General features: G+C 37.6%; 3 protein-coding genes across 8 annotated transcripts; 1 reads left to right on the top strand and 2 right to left on the bottom strand.

Annotated features, from left to right (window-relative positions):
- Window positions 1-182: 182 nt before the first annotated feature.
- Window positions 183-8,341, bottom strand: LOC128026200 (mini-chromosome maintenance complex-binding protein). Of its 4 annotated transcripts, none has more exons than XM_052613034.1 (16): window positions 8,155-8,341; window positions 7,890-7,975; window positions 7,420-7,560; window positions 7,208-7,249; window positions 6,489-6,581; window positions 6,236-6,365; window positions 5,928-6,082; window positions 5,595-5,692; window positions 5,337-5,506; window positions 4,355-4,478; window positions 4,090-4,207; window positions 3,819-3,984; window positions 1,967-2,100; window positions 1,300-1,464; window positions 683-771; window positions 183-596 (listed from the first exon to the last, which is right to left on the bottom strand). In XM_052613034.1, exons 1-16 carry the CDS (start codon window positions 8,210-8,212, stop codon window positions 470-472), a joined length of 1,896 nt encoding a protein of 631 aa, XP_052468994.1. In that variant the 5' UTR covers window positions 8,213-8,341; the 3' UTR covers window positions 183-469. The 4 variants fall into 4 exon arrangements, with proteins under 4 accessions (XP_052468994.1, XP_052468995.1, XP_052468996.1 ...); XM_052613035.1 differs by having other exon boundaries at window positions 6,489-6,578; XM_052613036.1 differs by having other exon boundaries at window positions 7,208-7,246.
- A 576-nt stretch (window positions 8,342-8,917) lies between these two features.
- Window positions 8,918-17,735, top strand: LOC128026197 (SEC23-interacting protein). The gene is made up of 19 exons (XM_052613028.1): window positions 8,918-9,129; window positions 9,842-10,353; window positions 11,368-11,575; window positions 11,855-12,048; window positions 12,144-12,233; window positions 12,319-12,439; window positions 12,595-12,684; window positions 12,851-12,992; window positions 13,798-14,006; window positions 14,130-14,227; window positions 14,373-14,540; window positions 14,630-14,725; window positions 14,825-14,986; window positions 15,120-15,275; window positions 15,421-15,523; window positions 15,614-15,799; window positions 15,904-16,066; window positions 16,145-16,227; window positions 17,363-17,735. The coding sequence occupies exons 1-18, from the start codon at window positions 8,997-8,999 to the stop codon at window positions 16,224-16,226; spliced, it is 2,913 nt and encodes a 970-aa protein (XP_052468988.1). The 5' UTR covers window positions 8,918-8,996; the 3' UTR covers window position 16,227; window positions 17,363-17,735.
- LOC128026198 (chondroitin sulfate N-acetylgalactosaminyltransferase 2-like) lies at window positions 16,485-21,382 on the bottom strand. 3 transcript variants are annotated; one of them, XR_008186369.1, is made up of 9 exons: window positions 21,254-21,382; window positions 19,719-20,631; window positions 19,320-19,536; window positions 18,763-18,864; window positions 18,427-18,608; window positions 18,064-18,158; window positions 17,868-17,949; window positions 16,762-17,624; window positions 16,485-16,671 (listed from the first exon to the last, which is right to left on the bottom strand). XR_008186369.1 is itself a non-coding variant. In XM_052613029.1 (8 exons), exons 2-8 carry the CDS (start codon window positions 20,368-20,370, stop codon window positions 17,332-17,334), a joined length of 1,623 nt encoding a protein of 540 aa, XP_052468989.1. In that variant the 5' UTR covers window positions 20,371-20,631; window positions 21,254-21,382; the 3' UTR covers window positions 16,485-17,331. The 3 variants fall into 3 exon arrangements, 2 of the variants coding, with proteins under 2 accessions (XP_052468989.1, XP_052468990.1); XM_052613029.1 differs by having other exon boundaries at window positions 16,485-17,624; XM_052613030.1 differs by having other exon boundaries at window positions 16,485-17,624; window positions 19,719-20,434; window positions 21,254-21,376.
- Between the last annotated feature and the right edge of the window lie 45 nt (window positions 21,383-21,427).

Raw genomic sequence — 21,427 nt, 5'->3', positions numbered from 1 at the left:
TAACTGCATGATTTTAACTCCTAGTAATACATCAGAATAACAAGGCCCTTAAGTGTTAGAATGTATTTTGATATTACATTTTAATAATGTAATAGTAAATGTTAACTAATGTACTATACTAATTAACAAATGAAACCTTTATTGTGAAGTGCTATCCAACATTTTTAATAAGACTATATATACAAAGTTCTCAAAACTTTATTTTTCCTAATACCCTTGTGCCATAAGTGTACATATTTGCTGTTAAGGCAGGTATTCTTTGTCACATGTTTGCATCTCCATATAAATGTTAATACACAAAGTATCAAAAACTAAATTGAATAATTTTCACCAGTGTCTGTAAGGTTTTCCACATGTAAAATGAAGTAAAAAAAAAAAAAAAACTGTACAAGAAGTGAAAACATTACCTTTTAATCCAAAATACAAATGAGTATGAAACTGTTGAAGTATATGTAAGTAGTAATATATTTTAAGGCTCATTTCCATTCACACATTTCTGCTGCGGTGTTCTACTTATTCTCAAAGCCTCGAGCTGCTTGGCTTTCATCCAGCCATCTCTAGACAGTGTGTTCTGCCCGTGACTTAATGAGAGCAACCTGAAACAGAATACAAAGTAGCATTTCATTGTCTTATTGTGGATAACATAACTAGATTAGTAGTGAAAGCGCAATTCAAGACTCACCTCGCGACAACCAGCAGCCTATGGAGGTCTTCCGCAGACATACTCTGAGGGTCATCTTTTCGCATCTCTACAAAGTCCTCTTCTACTGCCTATAGATCAAGAGCGAAGGCAAAAAATATCATCATGATGAACAATCATATCAATTTTTTTTACTCCACTGGAGTTTTGGTTCCTTGCCACGGTCGCCTTCCGTTTGAGGTTTAAAGAAACTTAATATTCAGCAAAATTATCAGTCCGACTGCACGGACTAAACTGGAACTAAATTGTGCTGTATAATGACAATTGTCTTCTGTAGAGCTGCTTTATAACTGAATCACGTTCATTTCATAATTGATGAACTACGCAACACTGAACTGACTTGAGCTGCATCTTCTGTATTAGTCTGGTTTCATAATTTGATTAACTTTGCACTATTACTGAACTAAACTGAATTAACACCGAACTGACTCGAGCTGAATCTTGTGTAGAGCTGCTTTATAGATTAAACCGTATTCATTTCACAGCTAAAGAGCTTTGCAACATTTAAATTGTAATTTTCGTATTACCGTGAAGCTGCTCTGAAATGATCTGTACTGTATTAAGCACTATAAAAATAAAGTTGACGAGAAGACGCTGACCTTTGTGATCTCATCTGAAATGGTGTAGTTCAGAGCACGTGCCACACTCAGATAAATGCGATACTTGTTGAGCTGAGATGGAACCTGCGCCACCCGCACGGCGCTCAGGTACTCCTCCAGGTTAGGTGGGTTCAGGGTGGGCCGAAGGTGAACCTGACAGTCAGACTGAGAAAGCAAAGAAGAAATTTAAAATGACTGAGCTCTTGTATTTCAAGTTCTCATTTGTCAATGTCAGGGAACTACTTTTAATAAACCTTCAGTGCCTTTTTAAACTGTAAAAACAACTGTATCTGAGCTTCATGCCGTTAAATAAGTGGTCTGTCTTGGCCTCTCCCTCTAATGTCCTTTTGGTAGAGTTGCCACCATGGGAACAAGAGAGCTGACGTACAGGAATAGCACAGCACATTCCACACGCTGTTAGCATCACGGCAAAGCCACGATTAGAGCCCAGCCAGGGAGTTGACGACAACCCTGTGGACTGTAATGGAAATATTAGGCTGTCTTTACAACTGCCCAATGGAAACAACTCCCATGGGAGAGGCATTCAACCAAGTCATTTTAACTTGTTGAAAATTAAGATGCCAGACTATCTAATCCAGCCAAATACATGTGGTAAATATTTGAATAATAAAACACTGAAGAAAACACTCAAGCCTGATGTTCTTACCGGGAGGAGTGATCGGCCCTCAGATGTGATGAGGACGTTAATATTGCAGGAGAATTCCATCTGGTGGTAGTTGAAGTCATAATCAACCTTCTGCCAGGAGATCAGGTTCCCCAGCGCGGTGATGTTTCGCACCCCTACACCCAGGATAGACAGTTCACAAAGAATTGTGTCTCTATGAACAACTCGTAAGATAAATACAACGACTGAACAACCCAGAGCAATACAGTCTGAAAGGAAATGCCTGATGCTGCAGAAAAGGATGTTTACTCTTCCTTTGGGCACGCAAATATCTCTGCCAGAGATTAGATAAGTGTAATGATCTGAACACAGAATGTCAAGGTTACTGATGGTGACTCTCAAGCCTAGTTAGGACTGCTCTATGCCTGCTCAAAATTCACAATGCTGCATAGAAGCAAGATTAAAATAAGCCTGCTCTGACCCACCTCATCACAATATAAAATTATTAAAATAGACAGTTGTAACTGCTGTGTAAATGCACCTCTGAGCAGCATTTAAACAGTCTGTGCAAAGACACCTAAATGCCACTTTAGAAGCACGTCTGTGGTACCTCTGCAATGTAAATTTGGCATAACACCAGTTAGGTTTATGTACATTTCAGTATAAATGATTGCTAATAATACATAAATGTCAAAACCACAAGCAGCCACTTCTTGACAAACAATAGACTTACTGCTCACATGGTTGAGTTCAAAAGTGAGACATTGCCATCTCTCAATATGAATATGGAGTACAAACTTTTTACATTATAAATTATTTAACGAGCAGTTTACTTAATTGGAGTTAAAAGTCGAACTGAAAAATGAACATGAATTTCAGAATGTCTCTCTTTTGCCAATGACAACAGCACTCAATCTGCATGAACTCCACAGGTTTGTGTAAAGTCTAAAACCTGTTGATCATGTTCTCCAGAATGATATGAGAACACTGTTGGGAACGTTACTTTAAAAAGTAATTAGTTATAGTTACTCACTGCTTGTTCCAAAAAGTAACTGAGTAAGTAACTGAATTACTCTATAATAAAAGTAAATCGTTACCAGGGAAAGTAACTATTTGTGTTACTGTTAAAAAAAAAAAAAAAAAAAAATTTGCTATATGTCAAAGATTTTACATAACTTTCAATATTTATTGCACGTCAACAGACAGCAAGAGTTTTATCCTGCACTTCCAAGTATTATCTTTGTAAGAAAAGTGTTTTTGGCCACTTTTAAGATGCGTGTGTCACATTTTACATTTACACATTACATGCACGTACACCTGGGAAATGCCAACTTTTCATTGGATTGATCCTGACTCGCCATCTCTGCTGCTGCTGCAAATCTCGCGTGCGTGTGTGTGTGTGTGTTTGACGCCGCTGGCATAAAAACACTGACTCTGATTGGCTACCATGAAACACATGACTGCCTTAGCCAATCATAATCGCTTATCTCGTTATTAACCCACCTGCTCACTCGCTGTGTGAGCCAGGTGTGCGTTTGTATTACATAGTTTAGTAACGCACTGCATTTAACGTCCAGTAATGTTAAAGGCGTTATAACGACGGGAAAAGTAATTAGTTAGATTACCCCGTTACTGAAAAAATTAAGTTTTTACCTAAAGCCGTTCTTTTAAACATCGTTATTCCAAACACTGTATGAGAATGATCCATAAATCATTTCGAGCTTTAATGGAAGCAAGAAACTCCATGTACAAAGTGTGGCATGATCAATGCCACACATTTCCTTTAGGTTAGGTAAGATTATTAGGTTGCATGTAAATGTAGCCCAAGTGGTGTCAGACCTATTGTACATCTAGTCAGCACAGTGCTTTTCCCAGCGATAATCAGTGCTCTCACCTGTGGTGTCCAGTTGGCCCTGCTCCAGCTGTGTCTCATCCAGAAACAATGACGTGTTATTGGCCAGCTGAAGAGTCCCACTCACCAGGCGGTTAGCCGTGTAATCTTTCCGGGGCACCATCCTCTGGTTGTTCATGTTATGCAGGCTCATGCATAGCCGGTATGACTAGCAAGAAAGGGAAATCAAGTTTTAAAGTATAAGTAATACTACTACTATTTACAAAGATTTATAAAAGTACAGAAAAAGAGATCAAAAATCTAGATCACTTACAGATGGCACAAGCTGTTGGATGACCGTGTAGAGATGCTCAGTGTATGAAGAACTTTGAGGACAGCCACTGAGATTCAAGGTAAATTTTCCCAAAGGAAGAACATCCCGTCTGCTGTATCTACAATAAAAACACAGTGCAAACTTTATGATGTGTAGTCTGAAGGAAGGCACTGGACTTTCCACACAATGCCACAAAAGCAATATTAATAACTGAATTTGTGCTAGAACTTAAATGGACTCCAGAAACCAGAAATGAGAGACGTACACATTAGAGATGAGATGGAGTATGAGGTACTCTGCAGCGAGTGAATCCCCCAACAGGACATGTGTGAGGTAAGTGAGCAGCTCTGCTCTGATTGAAGCCAGTTCCCCAAGAACACTGCTTAAATCTGGAGACAGCATTCACACATATACAACATCAACAACTGTTTGGACAGTACGGCTGACATCACACAGAAGTTCAATAGTTGCTGCCAGTTTGATTCTAAATAACTTTGATTAAAAAATATATATATATTTCTTGAAATGTATTAGTGCTCACTACATGTCCAAATAAATAATGAACAATTAAGAAAATCGATTTTCTTATTTTAATCTTCATGACAATATTTTTGTTTAATATAATTCTATTTAACTCCTATTACACCAGTGTTGTTAAATGTTAACTAAAACTATTAAAAATCATTCTTATTTACTTAAAGCTGAAATAAAATTATACAAACATTAAATTAAATAAAAAAACTAATGAAACATGAAAATTAGAAATGTTGCCTTGGTAACCAAGTTAAAGAAATACAATTACTATAACTGAAATAACTAAAATTAAAGCTAGTATTTACTAAGTATATAAACTTAAAATAAATATGGTAAAACTTAAAGCCCATTATAAAGGGTTATTAAAGGTTATAATGCATTGCAATTATTCATAATGTGTGTTGTATTATATCTTGTCAATTAATTATAACTGAATTTAAAATGCATAGTGTAACAATGACTTGATAAGTGTTGTAATGTATTAACTGTTGTTACAATTATTCATGATATTGTACAATGCAGTATATGGTGCATTAAAAGACAATCAATGCATTAAAAAATGTTTTTTATCATGCATTCATAAAGGCTTTAAGCACAGTGTTACCAACTATATAAATGAAAAATGAACAAAAATGTCAAATGAAAACTGAATATATAATACAAATTCTAATAAAAAGATCCTTGTTACAGATCCTTAAAGAGTAATTTCTTACAGTCGCCGTTATTCTCCAAGACACTAGAGGGCAGTAGTGGGTTATTGTGTACTAGAGGCTGTGCATACAGCATATGCAGTCGTGGTACAAGGGATGCTGGTGGGCTGTGAACTCTTTGCTCCTCCACAGTCTCCATGCCTTCTGTGGGGTCCAACAGAGAAGACGCCTCTCTGAAGTCACAAAACAAATATATTACAGTTTATCTTTACAAAAGCCCTTATTACTATTACAACTATCCCAAAATGATGCTCAGATTACCTCTCATCTGCAGTCACGCTCAAGGCAGGGTCCACAGAAAGGATGCCAAATACCTCCAACATATCATTCAGTTTGAAACCGTCCCAATCCTCATATACCTGCCAATTACAGAGGATGGCAGAGTTACATTGCTGTCAGTGTAGGTGGGGAACAAGTCAGTAGAGCGAACCATCATATTATTGCAAAGAAGTGACAACGTTAACAAGTACCTGCTCAAGACAACTTGATTACAGTGTTAGTCTAAAAAGTGTGCATTAATGTCAATCAATAAAAAAAAAAACTTTTATTCAGAGTGTGTCAAGATGATGGTTTAAGATGAAGGAACGGTTCAACCTTAACAAGACAGGCTGGGCCCTTTTCTCCAGGCAAAGGGAAGTTGAGGTCCAGACTGGATGTGCAGTGTGATGGAGACGAGTCGTGGCTGGGAGCTTCGGTCTCCTGACGCTTCGGCTCAATGTTCCCATGAGACTCTGCAGAGCTCTGAGCTCCTGTTCGAGACAAATGAAAATCATTTTCAATCTTGAGCACATGATAGATAAAAGAACAAATTTTAGAATCTAAACTAATCTTGAACAAATGATAGATTTAAAAAAAATGTCTACACACTCACTGGAACGGCATTCTTCAGACTTCTTTCTTACCTTGACTAATATTTTTCATCTGCTGGGGCTGCGTGTCCATCTCATCGTCCTCTTCATAGCTGCGCTTATGCCTGTTTGGGACATAGGAAGTGGAGGGCACCACTCGTGCCTGACTGGTACCTGCATAGCTGTTCTGAGCTGTTAAAGATGGTTTAACTTTCATTTTGGTCAACAAGAAAACTACTAATCAAATCCTGTGTAAACTTATCTGAAGTGTAAACAAGACCAGTTTCTGGGTTCATGTGAAGGATATTTCCTTAACCCATTGAGATTCTCCTGGGATGGGGACACAATAAAAGGTCTGTCTCTCTGAAGTAACTGTGTTTCTTGAGTTGAAATCCACCTGCTGATATAGAGTCCAGTTGCTTATGTTTATTTTACCCTAATATTATATTGCAGGTCATTACATTTTGAATACAGGTTAACCTATGATGTTTTTCTTGAAATTTTGTGACTTTATTTTGGGTCATGAAAATGCCTGAAAATGTTGGTACAATATTTCTATTACAATTATGATATTTGTGGGTCAACTTTAAAGACAACTGCACAGACAGCTTTTTTTATTTTGATATATTTAGTACTTTACTTTTGTAAAGTAATCATGTTTATAATATTCACATTTTATGAACAAATAAATGTTTATAAATATTTGATAGTTTGAAAAATCAATTTAAAAATCACTCTTATATTTTTCTAATGTGTGAAAAGTATTAATGTTAGAGGTTTGCGTTTTTACCTGTTTCTTTCGGCTTGTTTTTCATATTGTAATTTTTAGTTAATTTTTATTTAATCAAATAAAGGTCAATATGACCCCTACCATAAAAATTGTAACCCGGTTTTTAACATAATAGAAACATGCTTTTAACACACCTATAAGCTTGATTTGAAATAAATATGAAACAACTTCTTCAGACCTAGCATATAAATACATTGGTGTGTGTTTACATGTTAACAAGCCAAATATTTACTCACCCCACCCTCTGTAATATCTTTGTATTTTCCACATTTCACCTGCTGCGAGTAAGGACAAGTTTAGAAATTATTCAAAAATACTTTCTTATGTGTATTATTTCAAAACACCCAAAGGTGGAAAACCGGCTGCTTTTGTTGTTATGAATCTCATTGAGTTTTAAAAAAATACCTACGCAGATGCATTTCTATTAGACATGTTTAAAAGTACGTACTTTTGAGTTTGAAGTGGGATCACTCGTCTCATAAACACCCATGAAAAATTCTGGATCAAACATATCCTGGACCATGCAACGAAATTTCACGAGACTGTTAGGCTTCAGGTAGTGCAGGGGAACATCATTCAGAGATGGAACCTGGAAAAAAACAAATGAGCTTGAGGTCTAATCTCTCACTAAACCCATTACCATTACCACAAGCCCATATTTAACTACGCACAGCTGTAAAAAAAAAAAATAACATGCTAGATTACGCCCACACCAGTTCTTATGGCATAAGAACCGGTTTATTGCATGATATTTATGTCATCCGTCAAAAAGCACACCTCATATCTGCACACAGAGGGGTAGCCATTATCCTAAAGATAAGCGCACGGTTTCATTTATTTCTGCAAGAATACCGCATAATTAATGTGTCAATATACATCAAATGTCCGAGGAAATAAGATTGTAACAGCTGACTTTACCCATGTATGAGCGTCGTTTAGTTTCAGTTTCTCTTTGAAATATTCCACAACTTTCTTCTCCCAGTCTGGACAGGAGTTACTCTGGGCTGAAGGGACACAAAGCATAGCCACATTTTAGAAAATGTATTTATACATGATTATTCACAGTGTAATGCAGGCGACTACATGGAAACTGATTTACAAAGCGTAGCAGATCATGACGGTCACATGCTCTAACGTTACATGCATTTGTATCAAAAAGTATCTTTTGACTACTGCGTCTTACCAAACAGCCCATCAACAACACCCAGTGGGTTATTGATCCAGTCATGAACCGTAGGCATCGCTGCGGAATTTTGAACACAAACTTTAATACTAAAATACTCCTTTGACTTGTTGATGCAAAACACGTTTCAGAGTTCAGCAGCGCACAACACACCGTGGCGGGAAAATTGCGTCATAAAAACTACCACGTGACCACGGCGCATGAAGGTTCTTTTGTTCGCGGCCCTAGCTAGTCTAGACGGTTCTATTTCACCGATATGTATAATGGCTCTAGCAATAAAGTAAAAGTAAAAAAATTCTACAAAAAATATGTATACATTTATGCATGTATTTAGATATAGATAAATTATTATTAATATTAATATTATTAAAAATAATAAGTTATACGAAATTGCTATACGTTAATAATATTATATTAATAGTAAGTTATTTGTTTATGTATTAAAATTATTGATTAAAAGAGTTTGCATAAAATGCCTAAAGTTTGACATTTATTGAACTATTCGTGTACATTAATGCATTATGTTTGTACATATTTGAAGTTAAAACTGATAAGTGTTTTTATTTCCTAGCATCATAACCGTTTTTAAAAACAAAAACGAAATAAATTATACTGTCGATGTTGTGTGCCATTGATTACTTCTGCCTTGGTACGTCAACGTCACGCAAATCTGTATGTCATGTAGTAGACGTCAGGGCAGTTTACCGTGTGAACATTTCAGACGATCAATGAAGTGAAAATCTGTACAAATCCAGAGATCCCCTTTATCTACCGTGACGAAACAGGAAGTGTTGGCTGTTCCGACTGGAGGACAAGCTACGTGTAATAATATTTGATTGAAAATGGCTGATAGGAAAGTCAATAACATTCCCAGCAGCAGCGCAAATCTGCTGTTTTCAGCGGCTCCGGAGTTCAACTTCAGCCTGCCGTTCATACCGGTCAGTCAGGCCACCGGCCCCGCGGTTTTATCCGGAGGTGAGCCTATAAAGTCTGCTTTAGTGGCTAGTGATGCTAGCTTTCCTCTAGGGGGGGCTTTGCTTTTTATGATAATTATCTCATGCTTTCTGTAAGATTATTTTACTCGGATATCCAGTAAACATAAACCCGCATTTTGGTTTTATATAGCATTATACATGCTTTGCAACGTATATAAATATAAATGTAACGTCAACTGTTTTATTTTACTTATCAAGCAAATAAAATAAAAATAAATGTGTATATACATTTATTTTTATTTTATTTGCTTGATAAGTAAAATAAAACAGTTGACGTTACATTTATATTTATATACGTTGCAAAGCATGTCCTAAAAGGGAGCAGCGTGTAATTATCAAAATTATGAGATTACATTATCACTCACTATCCCCAAAACGTAACTTAATTTAAATTACAATGAATATTGTAAAAACACTGAAATATCACGTCTTTCAGAGAACCATTGCTGATATTTCCTGACAAAAGTATGAGTTTCATTTTGCCATATGCCAATAAAAAAAGCTTCCTCTTTATAAAACCTGTCAGATGTTTATGAAAACATTTATACAATAAAGAAATATCAAAGTCAGTCTTATACTGAAGCTCCTTGAAGCTTTTCATGTTTCACCTGTGATGACTTTAAAAAAAAATCACAAACAGTTGACAGACCCATTATATTTAAAACCTATTTTCTTTGTCATCCTCTGTGAAGACGATGCCAGTGAAGTTGGAGAAGAAGACAGTTTTCTTGGCCAGACATCATCAGCAGCTCCTCAAGCCTCCACATTCAATTATTTCTCCAACACGACTAACAGCAGCGACCCGTTTGCATCTATAGGGCAGCAGCCATGCCCGCCTCCAGCCGCCACCGTCATTCCATCAACAACAAGCCCAATGCCTGCATCCACCGCAGCTAACCTGCCTCTAAACCCACCAATGAGTCACATGAACCCCGTTCAGCAGTATGGCAGTGTCACTAATCAAATCCCTGTGGGTACATACACTCATCCACCTAATGCACCGACTCCTCCTCCACCTACCCAGAGCTCCCAGCAGTCCTATAATCCATACCGTCACACAGCTGCCAGTAGCAAAGCTAGTCCGTACCTCATGGCTCCTGAATTACAGCAGCAGCCCCCCAGCCAAACACCCCAGCATCTAAACCCCTATTCTCAGACCACCCCTGCTCCCTCGTTCCAGACTCCACACACAGCGTTCACCAAGGTTGGTCATGTAATGTCATATTTTAATCACTATGCTCTTAAATTTATAGTGGCAAATAAGAGGGATTTTACTGGCCCCGTCATATTTGAAAAATGGTCTGCTGCCACGGTCTACAGAGACTGACTTCAGATACAATCTTCAGGATCCATTATATCATATCAGTTATCTGTAAATATAAATTATTATTTTAATTTATTTTTTCATCACTTTATACTTTATTTATATTGGTCAGTACTGCATTTTTAATTGTTCCTACTCATTTCCTGCTTTATAGATTACCTTTGCCGTCTAATTTCCCGTCATCTCACAGAAGTTTCATACTGTAAAATACAGTGTTATTTTTGTATTTGATATTATTTATTAATATTTTAATAAAGTTCTTATATTTAATTTTCGTTGTTGTTTGTTTTAGTAATTTTGTTGTTCTTTTAGCATATTTTTAAGCTTTGTTTTTTATTTTATTTCTTTTAATATTTATACAGTATATAGCTTTAATTTTAAGTTAGTAATTTTAGTACTTTAACTTATTTATTTCACTTAAACATTTTTGTTAGTTTTTTAAGTGTAAGTTTTTCATCCAATTTTATTTATTTATTTTAGCTTTATTTCAATAAATGAAAACATTTTTAATCGATTTAGTTAACAACAGTAATACAATGTAATGTTGTGATAACTTAATTATTTTATTAAACATTTAAACATTAATTTTATTTTTTAGTTTAGTTATTAGTTTGTTATTTTTATTTTGTTTTTCAGTTTGGAATGTTAATTTTTTTACACAAAATAAAATTGGATTTTAATGTCTGCTATTTGTTGGTTGTCAGCTGTAGCATAATAATTGGATCAGATTTATATAAATTAGAATTGTAAAATTGGTGCAACCCCTTTATAAATATATATAATAAAAATGCCAGTTTAAGCAATGTCTTTTTAGTGTCTTTATAAGCATGTTATGGAAAACTGGCATACTTATGGACTTGTACTTTGTTCATATAGTGTTTTGCTATTTTTCAGCCTCCCCCCACACAGATTCCACCACCCCCTACAACGGCCAACATGACTGGACCATTAGTCCCTGCCAACTCAATGGTGCCATATGCTTACAATGTTTATGAACCTGTTCAACCTCACTGGTTCTACTGCAAACAAGTGGAGTCAAAGATGGTCTGGCTTCCTTTTAGTATTCTGGATTCCATTTGCTTGGAAGAAACTTTCAACTCTGGTAAGACAGGAAGGGTTTACATCAAACCCTCTTACACTAGCTGGAATAATTGTACAAGGCTCTGGCAATATTTTGGAATTAGCTTTCTGGTTTTGAGGCCAGTATGAAGCCTGCTGTTTATTTTATGATATCTTAAATTGAGTAATGTTAGGCTAAATGGAACCGCATCTGTCTCTGTGATGTAATTCGTTTGAGATTAACTGGATTGTATTTCTCCATGTATGCCGAAAGCATGTGGGCGCTCTTAGTCTTTTTCACAACTGCAATCTGTTGCTTCAGTTCAGCCAGATCCAGAAAATGTGATTGTGTGTACGGACGGAGGGCGCTATGACGTGCAGCTGTATGATCGTGCACGGACCGCCGTGTACTGGGAGGAAGAGCCCACTGAGGTCCGTCGCTGTACCTGGTTCTACAAAGGAGACACAGACAGTCGCTTCATCCCCTATTCAGAAGAATTCAGTGAGAAGCTGGAGGTTTGCGCTCCTCTTTAATTTTTTTCTCCTCAGTATTCACAATACGGATTATCAGGATGCCATTTTAACTGCACAATGTTATGTATGTTAAATAGGCAGAATATAAGAAGGCTGTTACCACTAATCAGTGGCACCGCCGACTAGAATTCCCTTCTGGTGAGACCATCGTAATGCACAATCCAAAGGTAAAATGATTCAATGCTTTCAGCAAGAAAAGACTAGAGAGTAAACAATGTTTCTGTAGCATAAATCTGTTTGGTTCCTCCTCAGGTGATTGTGCAGTTTCAGCCGTCTGCCATGCCTGATGAGTGGGGCACGACACAGGACGGTCAGACCCGACCTCGGGTTGTCAAGAGAGGTGTGGACGATGATCAAGATGAAGTTACGGATGGTAAATGCATCTTTTTGACCTCAGAGTTCTTGTTTACTTTTTTTTTTTTTTCTGCTGTTTCTCACTTTAAAGTCCCCCGGATTTCAAAATGTTTCAAAACACAAACTGTCATACCATACCAGAATCACTGAAGGATGCTGTGTTTTCCTGTCTAGGTGAGATGCCTCAGGTGGATCATCTGGTGTTTATGGTGCATGGCATAGGCCCCGTCTGTGACCTGAGGTTTAGGAGCATGGTGGAGTGTGGTATGTTCCACCAATTTAGACTCCAGATGAATACACATTTGTCTTTTCAGTTAGAAAGTCACAGTTTAAGCCAGTTGTTTTAGTAGAAACAAATCCTACTGTTTTTGTGTGGATCCTTAGACAGTATATATTGTGCTTCAGTCAAACTGTGTGTTTGTGCTCGCAGTGGATGACTTCCGCAGCGTGTCCCTGAAGTTGTTGCAGAGTCATTTCAAGAAGGCCCGTGATGATCATCTGATTAGTCGTGTGGAGTTTTTGCCTGTGCAGTGGCACACGGCTCTGCACGGTGATGCTACAGGAGTTGACAGGTAGAACGTTTAGACACATTCAAGAGAAGTTTTACTTTAATGCTGTATATGAGACCTAAACCTAGTGTTTCCATTTTTGTTTTTGCTGTTTCTTTTGTATGGTCCCTTCAGCCAACAATAAGTTTTAAATATAAATATAATATATGGTAAATTATATTAAAAGTATACATTACCATTCAAAGGTTTGTGATTTAACTGATCAAAAGTGATAGTAAAGAGATTTATGATGTTATGGAAGATTTATTTTTATTTTTTTTGTATATATGTGTATATATATATATTTTGCTGTTCTTTCTATTCTTTAAAGAATTTTGAATAAAAATCTACTCTTAAAAAAATCACATTTTCCCCCAAAATATTAAGCACCACAACCATTTTCAACATTGAAATAAATAAGATGTTTCTTGAGCAGCAATTTGGCATATTAGATTGAGTTCTGAAGGATCAGACAGAATGGATTAAATGGAGGAAATATAGACTGGATTTAAATGAAAATTCACCTTTGCCACAATGTTGATTTATTAAATACTAAATTTTTTTTTTTTTTTGCTTATATCCCTCTGTGAAAAAACAAAAACAAAAAAAAAAGCAATGAAAATTTGTTGCTCCGAAAATGTAATAATAATAATAATTCCTTACACTGCCGGCAACATTTAGGAACTCTTTTCTTAATAAACCTGTTTCGTTGAGCTATGAAATGCTCTTGAAATCTCCATACTGTTCTGTATTATCACATCATCTTGTTTTTTATGTTTTTTTTTTTTTTACAAAAATATTTCTGTCTTTTATGTTTGTAATCATCTAGGAGGATAAAGAAGATTACTCTGCCCAGCACAGGTCGTTTGCGTCACTTTACTAATGAAACTCTCTTAGATGTCCTCTTCTACAACAGTCCAACCTACTGCCAGACCATTATGGACACGGTTGCTTTTGAGATCAACCGCTTACATGCACTCTTCATGCACAGAAACCCAGACTTCAAAGGCAGAGTGTCCGTGTCTGGACACAGCTTGGGTGAGAATCTTTTGCTTTTACATGCTTTAACTAAAAAAAAAAACATCATGTACTGAACTGAACTAGAATTGATAATGTCTTATTACAGTTTTCTTTCAGTTAATTATTTCCCCTGATCTGTAGGTTCTTTGATACTTTTTGATCTGCTGTCCAATCAGAAGACCGGCTCACCTTCTTCAGGTCCAGTGACCGATGGAAATGCTCTGCCTAATGTGAAACCGGTATCAGTACATTTTGATTGATGATAACCATAAAATGCTCAACATATGACATGTTCTGTTTCGTGGCATCCCAGGAACACACAGCCTTTATCTGTGGATGTTTAAGATGGCTTATAAACCTTTTAATATTGTTTAATTGCTGTAGGTAAGTCCCGTCGTCCAGGCCAATGAAGTGCCTACTGCAGCGGCTGCTGAGGAAGAGTCTAAAGAGGAAGAAGAGGAGATTGGCAGCATGTCATCAGTTCTGGAGATGTTGGGGTTGTCTGAATATCTGAGTACCTTTGAAACTGAGAAGATTGATGTTGAGTCTCTTGTGAGAGCATTTTAAATTGTATTTAGTTTTTGTTTTGTTTTAAACAGAATAAGCAGCAACTCACGGCTTTTTCTTCATCTCTGTTGCAGCTGTTGTGCACAATAGATGATCTGAAGGAAATGAGTATTCCTCTGGGGCCACGTAAAAAACTTGCCAATTTTGTCAAAGAGAAGTCTGCAAAACAGGCATGTTTTCAGTCGTCTTTATATTGCATCTGGTAGTGTTTGTCCTTTTTATTCGGCCATTTTCATGTGACATTTTGAAACACATTTGTTTCTTGGCAGGCGGCCCGAAAGGCTGTGAAAGAGAAGACCATAGAGAAAGAGACCCAACCTCCCATTCAGACAGAGCCAGCGCCAGATCCTGCCATCAGCAAACTGCCAGTGGGAAGGACCAAGTCCTCAATCCATGTGGATTACAACTATTTTGAAATAGGCACAGGGCAGGTAAAGCTCAAACTTACACCATTTCAAATTCCTCTATGGATCAAGATGCTTGAATGAAGGTATCTTGTGAGAAGAACCTGATTGTGGGTCTGATATGCGAACATGCTCTGCAATCTTGGATGTTCTTCTCCAGGTGTCGGTGGTATATCATGCTCTGGACTTTGAACCGGTGAATTTCTTTGCTCTCGGTTCTCCAATCGGAATGTTTCTGACAGTGCGTGGAGTGGAGAAAATCGAAGAATCTTACCAGCTTCCCACCTGCAAAGGGTTCTTCAATATCTACCATCCAGTACGTGGTGTCTTAACTTGTCTACTGTTTCTCTACAACAGCATCGGATCTTTTGAAAACCAAAATGGTTTAGGACTAAGTGTTTTTAACTTTTAACATTCTCACTGTTAGGTATGTAGCTAATGCATTGTTATTGTACACTCAGCTGGATCCAGTTGCATACAGAATTGAACCCATGATATTACCTGACATTGAGCTGGAGCCAGTTTTGATCCCACATCATAAAGGGAGAAAGAGGCTTCATCTCGGTGTGTATTTGACCATTTCTGTGCATTCCATGCATTTAAATATTTTAGTAGTGTGATATTTGATGTATTTTGTGTGCGTCTTTTGTCCAGAATTAAAAGAGAGTTTATCCAAGATGGGCTCTGACCTAAAGCAAGGCTTCATCAGCTCTCTGAAGAGTGCATGGCAGACTCTGAATGAGTTTGCTCGCGCTCACACCTCGTCTGCTCAACTGCATGAACAGCTTGCCATGGTCGCCAGTCAAATCAAAGCAGAAGAGGAAAAGCAGCAAGGGGAAGGTAAGTAAACCCCACTGAATATCATCTTACCCTTTACGTTTCGTCATTTAAGTGTGCACACTTCAGCTCAAGCTCAACATCGAAATCTCGTTGTTTGTTTGCAGAGGAGGATAAGATGGTCGAGAGTCCTGAACCTCAGAAGGAAGAGACACAAGTAAAAGTGGGCATGCTGAATGGAGGGAATCGCATCGACTACGTCCTGCAAGAGAAACCCATCGAGAGCTTCAACGAATACCTGTTTGCACTCCAAAGTCATCTGTGTTACTGGTATGTGATGTTCCTTAATATCATGTCCTTGCATTGTCGTGGTGTTTTACAAACAGATTCTTTTGTCTCTTTCCTCAGGGAATCTGAAGATACAGCTCTGCTTCTCCTCAAGGAAATTTACAAGACCATGAACATACACCCAGATCAGCCAGTGCACTGATGTAATGCTCATTAAAACTCCTCAGTCATCAGAAATCACATTACTTTGAAGATAAAAGAACATTTTAAACTGTTTTCAACTTGGACTTTCTTTGTTTTATTTTATATTCTTGTAGTCTATATTAAAATGAATACACTTGTATTATCCCATGTGTCTTAAATTAAGAATTTATAATAGTGGATTTCAGTACCACCACAAAGGTTTAAAATGGCATTTTCGTAGCTTATAGAGCTGGGAATGTTTGAGTGCAATTGCAAATGGTATTAAAAAAACCTTTATTATCTAGAGTTAGTGAAGAAATCACTATGGTGTGTAAAAACTACATCCAACACGTGATAATAAACTGAACTGTTAGTAGCTATGGTGTTGCTCTGGCTTTATAGTTCATCACAGTTATCTTCAGTATATATTAGGAAATTTATGACACTGTATCATAAACCCCTGACTGTTAGTGCTATGGCACTGACCAGTGACCTCACACATGGTGCAAAAGTAAACAATACACGCATCAAAATGCATATCGGATCCATGCTACCTAAAACACATGGAAGAATTTTCTCAAAGTCTGAAAACTGTTCCAACACAGACATTGCGATCAGTAGAAATCCAGCACAGCAAGTTTAACCACATTCATCTGTAGATAATTGCCCTTTTTTGAAATTGATCTCCCTTTTTGTCAGAGTGGATATATTTTCAATAGAAATTAAATAATATAAAAATGTAAAGTATGGCTCTGGTAATTATTTGCAAAAACTGTTTTTCATGAACGAGGCCCTAACAATTTCTCTGCATTTCAGGTCATCTTCAGGATCTCATTTCCCTAATGATCATTGTTCACATGTAGTTAATAAGTCCTTCTAAGTGCATAACACCTCAAATTTAAATTGGCATTAAAGCAAACTATTCCAGAACCTAAATTAAATTCCGATCAGTACCATCCTTCCACCACACTCATGTCATTTTTTTTTTTATTTCTTCTGTAATCCATAGGTTATTATTTAGAATTGACTTGTTGTTCAAATAATACCAAAAATGTCCATTTGACCTATTTCTTCATTGTTATGTCAACAAAGTTGTGCTCTGTATTGGTGTTTCTGTAGCCAATTCATTCTGCTGGTCTGCTCTGGGTTTTGTAGGCCTGCTTTCGAAGGTGAGTCTCGATCTCCTTCCTGAACACCAGCATGCCCAGGTGAGAGTGTGACGCCTCATTCATGGCCTTGGACCGGATGCACATGCGGTACTGTTCTGGGGTCAGTTCATCTGCACACATCTTCTCATGCCACAGGTGGAAGAGGCCTGATACAGGCGTGCGGATCACAATCCGATCACTCCGTAGATACTTCCTGTACAAGTGCACATCTTCTACACCCCAGCCTTTCACTTCCAGATCAAATCCTCCTAGAAAAGAGGAACTGTGAGTTTATTTATTCAAAACAACGAGCAAAAGATATTTTATTGTAATTTGAAGTATTTGACGCACTGATTTTAAATAAAGCTGGAATAAATGTTTGTATTGATTAATTATTTCAGTTTACTTACAACAAGAAGAGTTACAAATTCAAATTACGGACAAATTTGAAATGATAAAAAATGTATATTGTTATAAATCTAAACTTTTTCCACATTAAAATACAGACTTACCAATGCTGAGGAAGTCGGAGCGATACTGACAAGTCATGCCAAATCCAAAATCCCTCCAGAATCCGGCATCTTTCTTATGAATCTATAAACAGCATACAATATGTAAATAGCATTATTCACCTTTATATCAATTGAAAGCCTTTCATTCTACAAAGATGTATTTTCATAGAAAAAAAAAAAATCTTGATGTACATACCAGCAGATTCTCAATGGGGGGCGGAAACTCAAGATTTCCATAAACTATAGCTGGATTGTACAAACTGAAAACCACCGGATAGAAAACTCGTTTGCCTTCCAGGGAGGGAGAAAAAAAAAAACACTTTTATTATGAAATAACATGGAACGCTGTATTTTTATTATAAACCTTTTAGTTTATAAAAAATATTGAGACATGAAAATTGCCCATGACAACAAATCCTATTATTACTAATATTATTACTGCTTAGTTAGAAAACGAAATCCTTTAGTGCAATTAAACAACAATGGAAGAAATACAGATGTTTTATCTAGTAATGGATCCATGAATTTTCAGATATAAATGCTTGTTGAGACGACAGACCTGGAGCTGTATTGAGACGACAGGTGCTAAGAAAGTCCAGTGTGAAGTAGATGTCAACATCACAGAAGAACATCAACACATCCTCGCCCTGCTCCCACGCGTGAGCTCCAATGTCCAGACCACGGCCACGTGAAAACTCCTCATCCACAGGGATCAGAGTGTATTTACTGAAGTTTTCCTCACTGGAGATCATGAAAAGATTATGTACCTTACTCAATAAAAAAAAAAAAAAAAGCAAGAATATTTTCTGCTAGTCAAGCAAATTACCATTCTAATAAAGAACATTCCAGCTACCACACTGTGCACATAAAATATGAATATTTGCAAAGCTCAAACCTGGACATTTTCCTCAGAGACGCCTTCACCTCCTGCAAGCCTGTCTGCCCAAAATACACCACTGTGAGATGCACCCGCTTGTCCTGCTGTATACAAACCTCCCTGCCAACAGAAAACATTCTCTGATCACAACATTTCCAAAACTTCCAAAGGGAAAACCACACTGGGAAACATTCCCTTATAAAACTGTGTAACATCAGGCTCTGTGTTGCTGCTACCCACACAACTTTAGAAGTTCAACCATATTATCTGCAGCACACTAAAACACACTGAAACGCATTCCCCGAATCTCTCTTACATGCTCGGTCACATTTCTTTGTTTGAAATGTCAATATGAATCTGCACAATTGGGAGTTATTCATGTATAAAAATGTAAAAATTCTCCTTATAGAAGTTGCAATTTGCCACTGCTCGATTTGAAAGTAAGTTCTGTGTAATCTGTGCTTCACTAAACTTTTGTTTTCAGTGCAAAAGCTAATTGAAAAAAAAAACACATTTTTAAAAAAAATATATATAAATCCCCAAAATATCTACAAATTCTACAGTGACCTCCTCACCTGAAGTTGTGCAAGAACTGAACAAAGCCTTCAATGCGGCCTGACAGCGGCACTATGATGTTAATGACGGTGCTGGCGGTGTCTACAGACGTGCTCCTCACTTTCATGAGGGGCCCGAACGGACGAAAGAGGGTGACGTGACGGTACTCATGAGAATTCTCTTTAGTGAAGTAGAGCTCATACAGTGTGCCTTTGTCCCTCTCGGTTCTGTAGAGTCCTGCCAAGCATAGCAAGTACACAAGAGCAGCTTGAGTTACTGAATATTTTGTGCCGTGCAAAGGTCACACCACCTTTATTATTCTCAAATACAACAAGTGCTGTTAAGTACACACAAATCCCTAACCACATGGTGCGTTAAGCACATAAAGTAGTGCATACTTCCTCTAAAACAGCTTTTACCTTCAAAAAAATGGCTTTCAGTGAACGTCTGCCTCTGCATGGGGATGTTGTCCTCCTGTCCGTCATCTTCCTCTGGGTTATTAATAATATCCAAACCTGCTTCTATCACCTCCACCAGGTCATCCCTCCGGTCCTTCCGCACAGGCTTCTCCTCAGGATGGCGTGTCAGGCCCATTTCCAGCTGGTACACTTTTGTGGTGGTGAAGCTCTCGAAGGGCACCAGTGCATACTCGCTCGGCAGCCTCGCTCCTGTGTTCACCTCTGCCTTGTCGATTTGTGAGTGCAAGTACTCCAAGAGGTCACCAGGCTCTTGATCTCTGCCATCAATCAGGCTCTGCGGTCCGGGACCCTCCTTTTTTTCTTGAAGCACTCTCAGTTTCTCGCCCATCTCTTGGAGTTCTTGTTTGAGCTGCGCGATCTGTCTCTTGAGGCTGGCTGCTCGGCTGAGATGCCGCTCTTCCTGCTCCTGCTGGAGGGCCTGGTAATACTCCTTTCCATATGGATCTCCTCCCAGGCCTGGCAGCACCTGGCTTACATACGCAGGCGGCGTGCACTCCAGCAGGTAAGCAAACATCAGAAGTACCAAGAGCAAAAATATCCCCAGAAGAAGCCAGCGTGCCCGTCCCTGCAGAGGAAGCCCCCGCCTGGGCATATCTGAGAGGCAGGGTGCTCTTTACCGGCCACCGTTTTGCATTCTCACCCTGACAAGATGTAACCTTTAAGAAGGATGAAGTCTTTCACATGATTCCATTCCCAAGTAATCGGAGGGAGCGCGGTAGTGTCACATTTTTCTTGTAATCATGCTCCTCTCACACTACAGCACACTGAACAAACTCAGACTCCTCAGAGATGTGTAAATAACAACCTGTCATCCTGCTTGCTCAATATTCCTCTTCTAAGATAAATAATTTATCTAAAAAGAGATTATAATAATTGATATAGATAGATAGATACACACATACATATATTGAAATAATATTGTAAAAGGTTTTCTAGGTTGACGTAACGTTGCAGTCTACGTAACTACAATAATTCGGATCGAAAATTAGAATGAATAATCTAAAAATAAGACGTTAAAGATAACTAAAGTTTTATCAAAAAAAAAAAAAATATCAATATTTCATACACAAGTATTTATTAATATGGCAAGTAACGTTAGCCGAGTTTTAAGCGGGGTCGAACTCCTGATCAGATCACGCTGTTTATTTTGAGGACTGACTGTACGTATATTAACGTTACCCCATACACTGTATGAATTTTATGCACATGTACAAATATGTATAACGCTATTCTTCCTCATACGTTAACGTTACATGCTTGCGCCTTATTATAAACAAGCACCTAAGACTCTGAATAATACTAATTAAGTTAACGCGCACAGGGAAACATCTGGCCGTCTGATCTATGGCAACCTTTTGCTGTACACACAAGAACATTTTAACGTTTCCAATATAATTTGTGGAAGAATACGTCGAGGTTGAATTTGTTTTAAAAACATAACTAAATAAACACGGAAGGAAATGTGCGACACTTACCTCGGTAGTTGTGACTGTATGCGGCTTTCGGTAACCACTGTTCAAAAGAAAACCGAGCATAATAAATGTAGGAACAGAAAGCCACGGGGCATCAAAGTGAGCACAATAAAAAACGCATGTTACTTCCGCTATGAACCGAAGAATTTCAAAATAAAAGCCAGTCTGCCGTCTGCA

Source organism: Carassius gibelio, chromosome A13, assembly GCF_023724105.1.
Source record: "Carassius gibelio isolate Cgi1373 ecotype wild population from Czech Republic chromosome A13, carGib1.2-hapl.c, whole genome shotgun sequence".
Lineage (NCBI taxonomy): Eukaryota > Metazoa > Chordata > Actinopteri > Cypriniformes > Cyprinidae > Carassius > Carassius gibelio.
This window is presented reverse-complemented; position numbering and strand designations above follow the sequence as displayed.